The sequence below is a fragment of the Gordionus sp. m RMFG-2023 genome, chromosome 4 (assembly GCF_954871325.1).
Source record: "Gordionus sp. m RMFG-2023 chromosome 4, tfGorSpeb1-WG-v2, whole genome shotgun sequence".
Lineage (NCBI taxonomy): Eukaryota > Metazoa > Nematomorpha > Gordioida > Chordodea > Parachordodidae > Gordionus > Gordionus sp. m RMFG-2023.
The window spans coordinates 23236495-23252200 of record NC_088778.1 but is presented as its reverse complement, the minus strand read 5'-3'; the positions used below and the strand labels follow the sequence as shown (position 1 = coordinate 23252200).

The 15706-nt window shown below is 28.3% G+C and overlaps 2 protein-coding genes across 6 annotated transcripts; both read left to right on the top strand.

The window, feature by feature from the left end:
• Nucleotides 1-5875: 5875 nt before the first annotated feature.
• LOC135928073 (jerky protein homolog-like) lies at nt 5876-14648 on the top strand. Of its 5 annotated transcripts, XM_065464407.1 has the most exons (4): nt 5876-5984; nt 13078-13317; nt 13360-14298; nt 14340-14648. In XM_065464407.1, the coding sequence occupies exons 3-4, from the start codon at nt 13926-13928 to the stop codon at nt 14555-14557; spliced, it is 591 nt and encodes a 196-aa protein (XP_065320479.1). In that variant the 5' UTR covers nt 5876-5984; nt 13078-13317; nt 13360-13925; the 3' UTR covers nt 14558-14648. The 5 variants fall into 4 exon arrangements, 3 of the variants coding, with proteins under 3 accessions (XP_065320479.1, XP_065320480.1, XP_065320478.1); XR_010572231.1 differs by lacking the exon at nt 5876-5984 and having other exon boundaries at nt 12979-13317; XR_010572232.1 differs by lacking the exon at nt 5876-5984 and having other exon boundaries at nt 12979-13317; nt 14343-14648.
• LOC135928740 (craniofacial development protein 2-like) lies at nt 7454-8110 on the top strand. Its single transcript, XM_065465195.1, has one exon. It carries the CDS (start codon nt 7454-7456, stop codon nt 8108-8110), a length of 657 nt encoding a protein of 218 aa, XP_065321267.1.
• Nucleotides 14649-15706: the final 1058 nt, after the last annotated feature.

The window sequence follows — 15706 nt, the reverse complement described above, 5'->3', positions numbered from 1 at the left end:
CATGGTCACATTTTATAAACGACTTGGAGTTTTCTATCAATTAAACAAACGGATAACTTGACTGCTATAATTTTGATCCAATCTCATACCGCCCAAAGTGTTATTTAAAAAGTTAGTGTATAAAATTATCTTTTCGGTATCGCCTTTTTAAACCATTTTCACTAAATTTTTGGCAGACAATTTTTTTATATTAGAATTTTTTAATATCAAATTATTTAATTACAATTGCGATATATGTAATATAGTAAGAAACAAAAATTTATATTAATCATTAATAATTTCCCCTCTTCTACTTTTTGGAATATAAGTTTCCATATTTTTAAAATAATTTTTTGCATTCTCGTATATTCCTCTCTCCTCTAGAATTAATTCTTTGTTACTAGGATTTTGATTTCTGACGAAATTCTTCCGTTGAAAAAACACATTTTCAATGGGATTAATATAAAGACTGTAAGTATTTCAATATATGCCCTCTTCTCTCTCGATTCCTTAATTGTATGATTATTGAAATGAAACATTATTCATCACAAAAATCATACATCAGTCACCTTCAATATGATTTAAATTTCATTTACAAAGTTGCTAAAGTATATAGCGCTGCAGAGGCCATCAAGAACTTAAATCTGAATATTCTTGCAAGTGAGAGCAGCAATGATAATATAATTCATTGTCTTTATCCCTTGAAAATTTTTAATAGCAATTTTATTTATTTGTGAATATCAATATAACCACCTCATTGATATTGAAACCCCGCTCTCATTGATAAATATAAATTTTTCTCACATATAAGCTGCATCTACACAATTCGCGTATTCTTTGCGAATCTCGATATTTGATTCGGTATTTTCTCTAACTGAACGTAGTGATACTCTTAAAGCTATACCTAAATCCTGAGAGTAATCTTGATACCGTATTTTTTGATATTCCACACCATATCTTTCTTTAATCATTTCACATAACCTTTTTAAGGATAAAGTGCAATCCAAATTTATACAATTTAATATATATTCTTCCAGTTCTTGATTTAATTTCTTGTGTGTACATGAACCTCCTTTGGGAAAACTATATTTTATTCCATTTTTGAGATGGGAATATTTAAAATTTGCCACTGTCTTATAGCTTGCTCTAAAACAGGATGCTATATTTTTGATTCTATTCTTTTTTAACGCGTTAATAGAGCCTTTGTTTCACTATTAATATTTTTCCCCCGTGTTACCATATCTTTTTATTTTTTACAAAACAAAAATTACATACGTGATATATAGCACTTTTGCCCTCTAGCTTTGAAGGTTCAACAGAGCTACGCTATTCTCATTTCATTTGGAACTAAATTAATTTGGGTATAAAAGTAAAAATATTAAGAGCCCTCTACACGTTTGTGGGCAAGCCGCACGTACTTGTAGGCGCAACATCCCGAAAAATATTGCTTAAACCTATTAAAGAGGAGTGGGGCAAAAAAAGAGCCTATACCCGTGAACTACCGCATAATTTAATTACTTTAAGGTTGGGTGGTGGCTGATTTTAAGTTTCAATTCTTTAGTGTAAGTTTTAATGATTACTATCAATATTAAGATTTAATGTTCATAGAATTTTGTAAATAAATATATGATTAAATAAAAAATTTGCCTGATCAATTTGATATAGTATTATTTTTTATAAATGATTCATCTCATACAATACAGTACTATAACTTATTCTTCCAAAATTTTCCAATTTGGCAAATAAAAACAATTTCTATTAACTTGAATGATGAAATTTATACATCAATCTTTAACAAAAACATTGCAAATGCTTTATAAAAAAATTGAATGATGACTATACATAACAAGAGAAAAATATTAAAATATATACAATTTTAAATAATAATAGTAATATATATTATATAAAAGAAAAAAAACCATGAATCACTGGCGCCTGAAAAATAAAATGTAAAACAATTAAACAATGGAAAAAAAATTTTCCATAATTTTTCTTTTTAAAATATTTAGTTAATAAAGAAGGAATAATAAAAAAGACTAAAATCCTTTAGATTATAACATTTACCTCATTTTACGCTTAATTATTCATAAAGAATATAGTTTTATAAATAAAATATTAACTTGTTCAAAAATATTGAATGCATCTTGCATAAATATAACAATTTTAAAAAATTTAAAAATGATTATATTTTTAAGATATCAGTTCAAACTTATTTAATTTTAAAAAGGTACATTATAAACAAACGATTAATTTAATTTAGCCATTGTAATTAAATTATTTGATATGTAAAAAATTCGAATATAAAAAAATTTCCTACTGAAAATTTAGTGAAAATTAAATATAATTTCTAAAAAGAATTATCAAAAATGAGAAGAAAGAAAATTGAGAAAAGATCAAAAAAATAAAGATTAAAAATGACTTAAAGAGATTGAAAAGGTTAGAAATGTATGTAAAACAATATAAGGAGAAAAAAATCATAAAAATGTATGATGAAAAAAAGTAAAGAATTGTTAAAAAAAATGGCTCAGAGAAGTGAAGAAAAATAACGAAAAATTATAAATTATTTTTAAAAAGACAAAAGAATTATTAAAAATGAATTTAGAAAAGATATAGTAAGAAAAATAAAATAAAGAAATCGCTACAAGTTAGGAATTAAATAAGTAGGAATAATAAGATTTAAGAAAATTAACATGAAATAATATTATGATTTTCATTTTTTAAATGTGAATTTTTCTTTTCTGTATTACATTTTTCCTTTTTTCATTGAAATCTTTTTTTTTTTGATGGGACCATTTCCTTTTTGGATTGGACTTTTCCTTTTTTAATTGAACCTTTTCTTTTGTTTGACATATATCCTTTTTTGATGGATACTTTTCCTTTTTTTTGAATGGGGAACCCTGTAAGTTGATTTGTAATACCAAACGATATGTAAATTAATAAAAATTTAATCATTTTTAAAATCTTATTTTTAATATTTATGCAAGAAGCATTCATAATTTTTAAGAAAGTAAATAATGTAATTATTTTTAAAACTATATTATTTGATTTATGAATAATTAAACCTAACATGAGGTAAATGTTATAATCTAAAGGATTTTAGTCTTTTTTCTCATTCCTTCCATTTGTTGAGTATATATTTTAAATATGTTTTAAAAATAAAATTATGAAGATATGGTAAAAACAAGGGGAAAGAACATTAATACTGAAACAAACGCTCTAATAATTGACGAGTTAAAAAAGGATAGTATCAAATAGTATTATGTTTAAAGTAAGCTATAAGACAGTGAAAAATATTAAATACCCTATCTCAAAATAGAATAAAACATAGTTTGCCCACACAAGGTTCACGTGCAAGCAAGATAAATCAGAATATATATTAAATTGTATAAATTAGATCGGAATTGAAACCAATTTAATTTTGGTTTATCCTAGAAGTTAGGATTGTTTATTTAGTTTAACCTATAGATTTTAACACTTTTTCTTATTTAAACCCTGAAATAGGTTAATATTTAATTAGCATCTAGATTAAAGCATTTTTTATTAATTTTTAGTTTAACCTCGGGCTTGAAGTTAATTTATTATATATTTTAAAAATCTCTTACATCTTTGATTCCTTTTTTTTTATCTATCCATTTTTTCTTCTCCTTCTTTGCTCTCCTATATTCCACCTTCACATGGCGAGGAACGTACAGCAATGCTGACTAACGGGAGCCCTGGTGTTCAGATAAGGTTATAGTTAGGCATTTAAAAACGCATATCACGACAAAAGAATACAAGAAACAGCTGATTTATACAAAATGTTTATAATTGTACATTTAAAAACAATCTGCGAGCAACATTTATACAGAGCCCTAAATTATCTACCTTAATTTTCTTAATGGTAATACAGCTTGAAATAACAATAAAAATATACTTACCATAGGCCTCATTAATTCTATCTTTATCCAAAAAATTTATTACGTTAATCTATTATTTTTTTAAAAAATGACTGATACAGGTAGATAATTGCTCTCATTACTGAGGTTTAAAGGAATAGACATCTGGGTTTTATATAAATCTATATCTAATAATATTTAATGAATTATCTTCAATATCAAAAAATAAATATTATAAAATTACAATATCTTATTTAAATTTACATTTAGTAGCTTTACATAAAAAAAGGGACATATATATATAATAAAACTTTATTTTATATTTAAATTGAGATTTAAAAGTAAATTGAATAACTGATAATCTACAATAATAAAATTTAAGATATATTTGTTTAATAAAAATAAATAAATTAAAAAGATTAAGTCGATACTTACAAATAAAATGAAAACAATTTAAGTTAAATTATGTTTCTGAAGTATCTCCTAGAATAATTGTTAACGTTCAAATAATTAAACGATGATTAGAAAACAATTAAATTTTAATAAATCCCGATCATTAAAAAAAGTTCCTCTTTATATACATATGGGATTTTAAAATAAGATGAGATAATAAAAATTAATATTAAAAATAAGTTATGCAAAAATAAAATGTTAATTTTTTGATTGGTAAAAAGTAACACATTAAAAAAAATAATATTAAGGTAAAATACAAAAAATAATAATTTTGCCCTAAATATTAAATTAATGAGTTTATCTTGAGTTTATGTCCAAGGTATAAGATATCTGCAGTAAAATTTGATTCCATTGAAATGCCTTATTAATATAAACCAAATTTTAATCTCATTATTATAATAATTTATTAATTTTTAAATTAACATATGTAAACTTGAAAGTAACAGGTGTTACTCACATAAGAGTATGATGATTTTGGTAAAATTGAATAGTTAACAAATCATGTCGTGATGATATGAAAAGTTACATATATATTTTTGCTTAATTTTCATCTAATTATAGTTGAGGTTATATTTATGCCTGTTGGTGATGCCCCTATTATGAAGAAAAAGAAATGGTCAGTCGATACAGACAAAACAATGGCCTGGGTGTTAAATTTTCTAAAAAATTATCTTAGTTGTAAACCAGATGAAACTATGGTAAATAAACATTATAATGCAGCTTATATAAGTTTAGTTTATTTACGTTGCTCAAGCCTTTTGTCCTTCATTAGATCAAAAGATTGAAAATGTTTATCATGTAAAAAAATATTTATTATTACCATTACTACAAGACCAGTAAATTTTTTTTAAATGTTCAAGAGAAACACATTTTTTTTGAAATAAATTCTATTTTAATATTAAAATTTTATGTTATAAAAGAAATGTGTTTCTAATAATTATTATGAAGTTTTTCTTGGTCTTCTGAGTGTGCCTCTATTTTTTTGATAAAATGTGGTTTTGATTGATCTTTATACCCTAATGTGAATTTTATTTTTAATTAGTATAATTCAATGGATCCGATGCAACATAATTTTATAGCTGATCAATCTTAAAAACTTTCTATGAGATCAATTTTTTTATTAATACTATTTTTAATTCTCTTCATAATAATGATCTAAGAATTAATTATTTTCATTATAATTTACATTCTTGGCAGATGAATTATAAACCTATATTGATTTTAACTTAAAAAAATTATTATTAATGTAAATAAATGATTATATTATTTTAGGAAATAACATTTTTAGATATTTTGTTAAATAGTTTAAAAATTTATTTAAATTTTGCAGACATTTGGCAATGATGGAAAGCTAATTTTACATTATTGTAAAACACAAGCCTGGGGTTAATGGATAGACCAAGGATGGAAATTATATTGTTTTTTTAATTTGTATAGTACTTACATATCACATGAGCATTTTATAATATTTATTAATAAATTTTCATTAAAGGTATAGTCATGTTAAAATTATAATTCTCACTTAATTTAATTTAAGATTATTTTGAAAAATCTACATTAACTCATTTAAGATGCAGTATATTGGTATCATCTACTAATTTGACTCTTTTGATTATGGCAGTGCTAATATAAAACCACCTTTATATTTTTTAAAGGAGTTCGTCATATAAAATGAAGGTACCGTAAATATATATTAAAATATTTTCATATGTGTGTTGATATTTTTTAATTTTTTTCATACATTTTTTAATGTTGAATTTAAAATTCAGATTTTAATTATAAGTATGTATATTATCAAATATTTAAAAAATATATATTCTAGAAAAGTGGCAATGGTTATTGTAATATACCACATTAAAAAGTTCAAAATAATATAGAAATATTATTTATTTGAGCAAAAATAAATCTTAGGAAGATAAATAAAATAGTTATGAAAATATTTTTTTAAATATTTGATAAATTTTGTCAACTTATTTCACAATAATTTTAATATTATATATGTAAAATATATATAGATCATTATCTGGATATTCCATCTGAAGGTTCTTATTAGACAACTAATTCAGAAGACGACATGAACCCAACACACATTACAAAATCAAAAGTAATGATTATGAATCAGATATTATGAAATTGAAAATGATGATTATGAATAAGAAAAATATGATCAAATTGAAAGTGATGACAATGATAGCTTAGAACAAGATGTTTTTGATATGCTACAAACCATAATAATCTTATCTGATCCAAAAAATATTCTTTACCAACAATTAGAATTAAATCTTGGATCAAATATCATCTTTTAACACTAGCCCATTATATCTCAGATTTATTAAAAAATATATTATGTTCTCAAATAAATACATTTACATTCAATATCAATTTATAAGCCCAATAAAAAAAATCTTAAATATTAACCAACAATTCCTATATAAGTAAGAAAATTTTTATGTCTTCATATACTTTTTTAGAATTAAATTATGTTGAATTATATCCAGAATTCCATGACAATTTCACTTCATCCATAATGAAAGTAAAACGTTTTTGACTTATAAGCCACATCCAATCACAATATCTTAAAGGGAAATGATAAAAATTATGATAAATTATACAAAATAAGGCTTTTATGATAATATCCTTTTTTACTTGTAATACCTTCAGCCTCATCGTGGCGGGGGAGTGGCAACGTCTTTTGGCGGCAAATGGAGGTCTAAAAGGTTCCCTGTGATCTGGGTCTAGAATAGGATCACCGTCTCCTCGACGGGGTGTAAAAACCACTTATAGAGCTTGATGTCAGGAAGGGCATCCGATTGTAAAAACCATGCTACAAAAATTTCCCTATGGTTACAACAAAGCATGGGCGGGGTACAGCCCATAGTACCCCGTGGGCCTCCTCATCCGCCTACGACAAAAAGAAGGATGGGAAACCTGGTGGAACCACTATTCATGAAAATGAAACCTATGACGGCCATAAACGACCTAATAAAAAGTGGAGAAACCAGTTTACGGGTGATCGAGTTAGGGTCGCGACATGGAATGTTGGGAGTATGACGGGAAGAGCGGGAGAAGTCGTCGATGTATTGCACAGAAGACATATAGATGTGTGCTGCATACAGGAGACTAGATGGAAAGGAAATGGGACCAGAATGATTGGCAAGACTAGCGAAAAGTATAAATTCTTTTGGCAAGGAGGTAATGATGGTAAGGCTGGAGTTGGGGTATTGGTTGCGGAGAAATTGGTAGACAAAGTAGTCGAAGTGAGAAGGCTAGACAACCAGATAATGGTTATCAAGATGATTATTGGTAGAAAGCTATATAATATGATCTCGGCATATGTTCCTCAGGTTGGAAGAAGTGAAGAAGAGAAAGATGTATTTTGGGACAGTTTATTGGGGGTGATATCGAGACTGGCAAATGAAGAGGGGATTATCCTGGCTGGCGATCTGAATGGACATGTGGGAGCGAGTAGTGAGGGTTATGAAGGAGTACATGGAGGGTTCAGTTACGGCATGAGAAATTTGGAAGGAGAGAGGATTTTAGAATTTAGTGATGCTATGGATATGATTGTTTGTAATACAATGTTTAAGAAAGAATCAGAGAAGCTGGTGACTTATAAGTCGGGTAGTACCAAAAGTGTTGTGGATTACTTGTTATTAAGGAGATGTGATCGATGTATAATAAAAAATGTGAAAGTGATACCGGGAGAGGAATGTATAAATCAGCATCGACTAGTTGTAGGAGATCTCACTCTTAAAGGTGCCAGGATCACTAAAAGAAAGTTTGTCCCAAGGCTGAAGGTTTGAAAATTGAAGGAGGAGAATGCTAGACGTCAATTCAATATGGCATTGGCGATTAGGGAGGCGGAGGTGGCACAAGCATCTGGGGTGAATGACAAGTGGGAAGCCATGAAGAAAGCTTGGGTAATGACAACTGAGGAGGTATGTGGATGGACAAAAGGGCCGCCTAGACATAAGGAGACTTGATGGTGGAGCCCAGAGGTAGCGAAAGCCGTGGATGAGAAACGGAGGTGTTTCAAAGTATGGTATAATAGCAAAGAAAATAGTGATAATGATATTTACAAGATGGCTAAAAGAAATGCTAAGAAATTAATAGCGAAGGCTCAAGAAGAAAAAAGACACGAGTTTGCTAAAGAAATGAAATGCGCTGATGGAATTGGAAATATGGTTAGAATGGCAAAACAGATGTCAAAAAAGAGGCAGGATGTGATAGGTGTAAAGTGTTTGAAAAATATGGAAGGAAAAATGACGATTGATAGTAGTGGTATTAAGAACACCTGTAAGATTTACATGAAAGGACTTGTGAATGAAGAAAATGAATGGAATAATAATATTAGTTGTGCAAAGGTAGAAGGTCCAGGGTGTAAATTTGGCAAGGACGAGATAAGGAGAGCAGTGAAAAAGATGAAGAAAGGAAAGGCATCAGGTTTAACGATGGTGGTATCAGAGATGTTTAAAGGTTCTGATGATTTAGGGATTGAATGGTTAATGAATTTAGCAAATCAGATTGTCACAGAAGGTACTATTCCCGAGGACTGGCGAAGAAGTATAATTATCCCAGTATACAAGGGGAAAGGTGATCCTTTAGATTGTGGGTCTTACAGAGCTATTAAACTCTTGGAACATGCAATGAAAGTATTTGAGAGAGTGTTAGAAAAGCGGATAAGGGAACAAATCAAAATTGATGAAATGCAGTTTGGTTTTACATCGGGAAAAGGCACGACAGATGCAATTTTTGTGGTGAGACAAATTCAGGAGAAGTATCTTGCGAAGGAAAAGAAACTCTATTATGCGTTTGTTGATTTGGAGAAAGCATTTGATAGGGTGCCGCGTGAGATTACAAGATGGGCCTTGAGAAAATCCGGTGTGGAGGAATGGTTAGTTACCGCAGTGATGGCAATGTATGTTGGAGCACAAACAGCAGTACGGACGGATCATGGTGATAGTGACAGCTTTGAGGTGAAGGTAGGACTTCATCAAGGATCCGTGCTGAGTCCATTATTATTTATCTTAGTAATGGATGTGGTGGCTAGAGAAATGCGTGAAGGACTTCCCTGGGAGATATTATATGCAGATGACCTTGTATTAATGGCAAACAGTGAGGGAGAATTGAGGGATAAAGTTAGTAAATGGAAGATGACTATGGAAGCAAAGGGCCTGAAAATGAATGCATCAAAAACAAAGGTGATGATTGGTGGGGAAAATCTAAAGATAGAAGAATCAGGTAAGTGGCCTTGTGGTGTATGTGGGAAAGGAGTTGCTAGAAATTCTATCCAATGCACCAGATGCCAGAAATGGGTACATAAAAGATGTAGTGGGAAAAAAGGCAGTTTGATGTTAGAAAGAATGACATTTATTTGTAAAACATGCATGAAAGGGATACATAATAATGATAACCTAAAAAATGGTGGTCTGGATATTGGCAATGGGTTAACCCTAGAAAAAGTGGATAAGTTTTGTTATTTAGGTGATATGCTAAACGCAGATGGTGGTGTAGATTCTGCTGTTGTTGCAAGGATCAGACAAGCTTGGAAGAAGTTCAGAGAGATGTCATCTATTCTTACAAATAAAAAAGTTTCTCTGAAGTTAAAGGGGAAAGTTTACGTAAGCTGCGTGAGGAGTTGTTTAGTTTATGGCGGTGAAACATGGGCAATGAAAGCAATTCACGAAGCCAAATTAGAAAGAACAGAGATGAGGATGGTTAGATGGATGTGTATGGTATCTCTGAGGGAGAGAAAAACTAGCAAGGAATTGCGAGCAAGATTAGGTATAGAAATGATTGGTATGGTAATGCGACGAAATAGACTAAGATGGTTTGGGCATGTGGAACGTATGACAAGAGATGACTGGGTAAAGAGATGCACAATGATGGAAGTAGGAGGATCAAGACCTAGAGGAAGACCCAAGATGACGTGGACAAATGTGATAGCGGCGGATATGAGAAGCTTGAATCTTACAAGTATTGATGCTCAGGACCGTCAAAAATGGAAAAGAAAAATCAGAGGGAAAACTGGCCTACCCGGGTAAACCTGGAAATCGCCATAAAACGGAGAAGAAGAAAATACAAAATAAGGCTTTTATGATAATATCCTTTTTTACTTGTAATATTTTCTTCCCTCGTAATAGCAAGCAATTGACTGATTAGGTACATAAGCCATATAGGTTTTAGACAATACATGCTTAATAAATTCACTAAATTCTGTTTCAAGGTAATGTAGGATTTAGTGTTGTTAAACAGCTGATTTTGAGCCTATTTTTAGAAACGGCTAACTCAATATTTCATTCAGAAAAATATTACACAAGACTGAAGATTTTGCTCATAGATGGAACAAAGGTTTGGAAATCTGTTGGAGAAAATCTTGAGGTTTAGGCAATATTTATCTGGCTAAAATATTGAATTAGCCGTTTAAAAAATCGTCTCAAAACGAGCCGTTTAAGTTTAACAACACTAGTAGGATTTTGCCATTATTATTTTTTTTATTAAAATGTTTTTAGATTTGGATGAAATGCGATGAGTCCTACCCCCACTTCCTGACCCCCAAAAATGTTTACTTATATCTTAAACAATAATTTGAAAGAAAGAATGTAAAAGTTGATATTTTTTTAAACTAAAACGATTTCATAATTTATACATTTTTGGAAAAAAGCATTTGTATATAAAAAAAGTGGACCAAAAATGTTTTTTAAGAAATGGAATATAATCCAAAGATAAGTAAGACAAAAGTGAAATGTATTATAATTATTAATAATATACAAGAACTGTGCGCCGCCGGTATTTTTATTCACGCCGGAAAAGCCGCCGATTTTTATTATGGTGGCGGCACGGCGTGTATAATTTTTAGAAAGCATATTAATTATAATCATATATTCAATTATTACTATTTTAATTTGAATACTAACATTAATAAAATTAAAATATGTATTGTATTCTATTGCTATATATAATAGATTAGTGTATATCATTTACATACATCATATTTTATTTCCATAAACAATTCATATTAATTATTTTTATGGATTTACACGTTTTAAACCACCCTATATACAATTATATAAATAACAACTCTCTACTAATCATAAATCAAATTATGCCAGGAGGTATTTTGGAAATCTTATTTTGAAGAATGAAAATAAGAAAAGCACAATAATGCCTGATTATATTTATTGTGAACCTTGCTGGCGAAAAAAGATGAGGAAGATTCGAATAAACATAATTCATTTTCACGGTAATTTATTTTTATTTTAGACTTATATTTTTATATATTTTATATTTTAGTTATGAAATAAAATGTTTTAGTAAAAATATAAGTACAAGTAATCTATCTCGGCATTTAATTAATTATCACAAACTAACAGAAAAAATGAATAATAATAAATCCATTCAAAGTCTAAAAATGTTTTAAAGCCAACACCAAAATGTAGCAACAATATATAAGATAAAAAATGGCTCTTTGGTTAGTAATATTGTTTATTATTATTCATTTAAAATTTTTAACTGGTTTGTTAAATTAATTTTATTAAGCCTTATTTTGAAAGTTCAAAACAACTAAATTTTTAGTTTATTTATTGCCACTTTTTGAGATCATTTTAATATATAAACTTTATATATAATTTATTAAATTAATTATATAAAACTTTTATATATATATTTAATTAATGCATAATAATAAACAAAAAAAAATAATTTTTTCTAATTTAAAAATAGCCATTTTTTTATAATATATCACAAGAATGAATGCGCAAAAAAATCAAAAAATATTAATCACAAATAAAAATTAAAAGAATGAATGCGCAAACAAAATCAAAAAATATATTAATCACAGAATAAAAAAATGACTCCACGATACACATAACACGCCCCCCACTAATTGATAATTCAACTTCACCTTTCATCTCACCCGGCATATTTATCGTCCCTTTATGGTGTTTTCACGAATTTATACGGCGGTTAGTTTCTTAAGTTTCCTCCCTTTATATGTCGCTATTGTCGATTTCCCGTAGAAATTATCTTAGTTCGACCTGGCTTCATTTATCATTTGTACCATCCATTAACTATTTTGCACCATCAACCATGGTTGATTCCCTTATTATTATCAATCACCCCGCTATTTTTATTATTATTATCAATCACCTTAGTACTGAGCTACCACACCTCTGGTTTCACTGTCCCCTTTAATTTTTCCCGGATATATTGCACACCATACTAAATGAATATTTTTCCACCCTGAATTTTTGATCAAGTATATCCCCCTATTCATACTCCGGATCGTAACCAGGTTCCACTCCCCTCTTCAATTGATCCCGATACCGTACTCCCTCTCTTCCGTCTGTGAATTTCACTCGATTTAATTTTCGTACAGTCAAAACCGTTTAATTGCATATCGCTTAAGTGCAAAAACTTTTAAATGCGAAAAAACCCCGCGATTTTGATAATAATTACTATGGTATAATGTTAAATTACATTTATAATTGCGAATCGGTTAATTTCGAAATATCGGATAATTGCAAAATTTTTCAGGTCCCATTTATATAACAATAACGTTAATTTAATCGGATAAGTGAAAAAATAAAAAAAATTTATCGAAAAAAATTATTCATCATTTTTTTATTTAACCTTTTTCCATTCATTCATTCATTCATTACCACGCCAGAAATTAATATAAAAATGGTAAAAAAATCATTCCAAACATTAACCCTGAAGCATAAAAAAGAAATAATTAATAAATTAAACACTACATCAAAAACACAATTAGCATCAAATTACAATTGCCACGTCTCGACAATCTACCGTTTAATAGCGAATAAAGAAAATCTATGCTCACAATTTCTAAGGAATAAACCTCCTACAACTAAAGGAGTTAGAATGAGTTGTTACCCAAAGACAGAAGCAGCTTTATTGGTTTGGTTTACCCAAATGCGAAGTATAAATTGCAGTCTAAATGGGCCAGTGATGTTAGAAAAAGCTATGTTTTTTAGCCAAACATTCAATGAAGGTAATTATAAGTTTTTATAATATATATATATATAAATTATAGGCATTCCTACTAGCAGCTGGTTGCAGAGATTTAGGAAAAGACAGAATATAAATTTTCATAATGTTTGCAATGAAAAGGGGAGTGCAGATATTATTAATGCAAATGAATGGAGCAGAAATACACTCCCATCTCTGATTAAAGATTATCAAAGGAGTCATATTTACAATTGTGATGAGACAGGACTATACTACCTAGCATTACCAAAGGGCACAATGGAATTTAGTGGAACTCAACCACTGGGCTTCAAACCAGACAAGAAAAAGGTCACAGTTCTATTTATCATAAATGGGGATGGATCTGATAAAAAGTTATATGTTGTAGGGAAATTTAAAAACCCTAGGTGCTTTAAAAATAAAAAATTACCAGTTAAATACTACTCCAATAAAAGCAGCTGGATGACAACCTCAACTTTTGAAGATATTCTTAAAGAATGAGATTCCTCATTAAAGAAGAAAATTTTATTGTTTTGTGACAATGCTTCTTGTCACAAAACAAAATTAACATTTAACAATATAAAATTAATTTTTTTACCAGCAAATACAACATCATTAATTCAACCTTTGGACATGGGTGCAATTAGATCCTTTAAATGTCATTATAGAAAGGGTATCATGAGAAAAATGATAACATTGATGGAAGGAAATGACACCACCTCTTTTTATAAAAGATTTACACTTTATGATAGCCTCTATCTTATAAAATTTGCATGGGGTGAGGTGACAAGTACCACAATCATAAAGTGTTTTATTGAAGCTAAATTTTTTGATAAGTCTATGGCATTTGATTGGGAATCGGAGGATGATATAGCATTAACTGACAACAAAGAAGATGAATTTGATCCCATATTTGAAGAATATGCGTTACACGATGATGATGCTAGCTGCCATGGAATTTTAGATGATCAGGATATTTGTAATCAGATAAGATTAGAGTTGGAAGGTTTAATTACTTAAAATTTTAATTAATCTTATTTTTTATAGAAGGTTATGAAAGCTCCGAGAATGATGAAGGGAACCTAGAGATATCTGATCATTTAATTACAAAAAATCAGGCTCTTAATGGTTATTATACTTTTCTTGAATATGCTCATGAACATCTAAGGGTTCAAGATTCACTAAGAAAGCTAGAGAATATAGTGGAAAAAGAATTATTTACTCCAGAGTCTAGCCAAACTCTTATCACAAAATATTTTTATTAAATCTTATATTACTTTATAATAATTGTGATACATGTATAATAAAATTAGTTCAAATAAAATCTTATGTTATAAAGCATTAATAAACTTTCATTCCAGCATGGTCTGTTAATACATTTACATTTATAATATTAGAATTTATAAGATTTGAATAGGCATAGGATTTTATATCAAATATCATGTGAATGAAAACAAAACACTTAATAAACTTAAATTCTTTTATATTAATCTTATTGTTTCCAGTTTTTTAGGCAAAATATTTTAAAATTTGGCTTTAATAATAAATTAGAATTTAAAAAGTGATAATATATTTGTGTAAAATTATATTTCAGTAAATTTAATGAAGGTAAAATGACAAAAGTAGTTAAAATTAATGGAAATAAATATAAGGGTATTGTAAAGGAAAAAATGTTATTATCTTTCACAAAAGCTTTTTTTGCTTTAATTCTTACATATCTTAAATAAAAAATGAGATAAAATCAAGTAAACAAATTTAATTATAATTTTATTCAATAAAAAATAATTTATCAACAACGCTAATACATAAATAATTACAATCTTTTTATAATTAAGTCTTGTTTTCTTTGTTCCTTTCTGTCTATAATCATGTCTAGATCTAGAGAAAATATAAATATATATATCAAAATATATCACATTACTTTCAAGTGCTTCAGATATTTTAATATTATTTGATTGATCTAAATTAATTGAATACTTTTTTAAAATAATAACTTGATGAATTGACGATAAAAATATAGGATTATTGGTGGGAAGAAAAAAAAGCTATGATCATATGTTTCAACAAATAAGATAAATTTTTAAAATTTAGTTTTTGTATTCGTTACATAACTTATTCAAATTAAAATAAATAGTTGGTTACATTAATTAAAAATTGTATTTATTGCAAAGTTTGATGGCTTATATGATTAAAATATATATAGATGATAAATATCTTTATAAAAAACACAAACTGATTTTTAATAAATAAATTGTTGAATTTTAATCGTATAATTGCGAAAAATCGGATAATTGCGAAATTTTTAAATATTTTGGTCCCAAGCTTTCGCAATTAAACGGTTTTGACTGTACCATGTTCTCCACGATCACTCCGGATTCCCATTACTTATTACTTCCAAATATCCTAGCCCATAC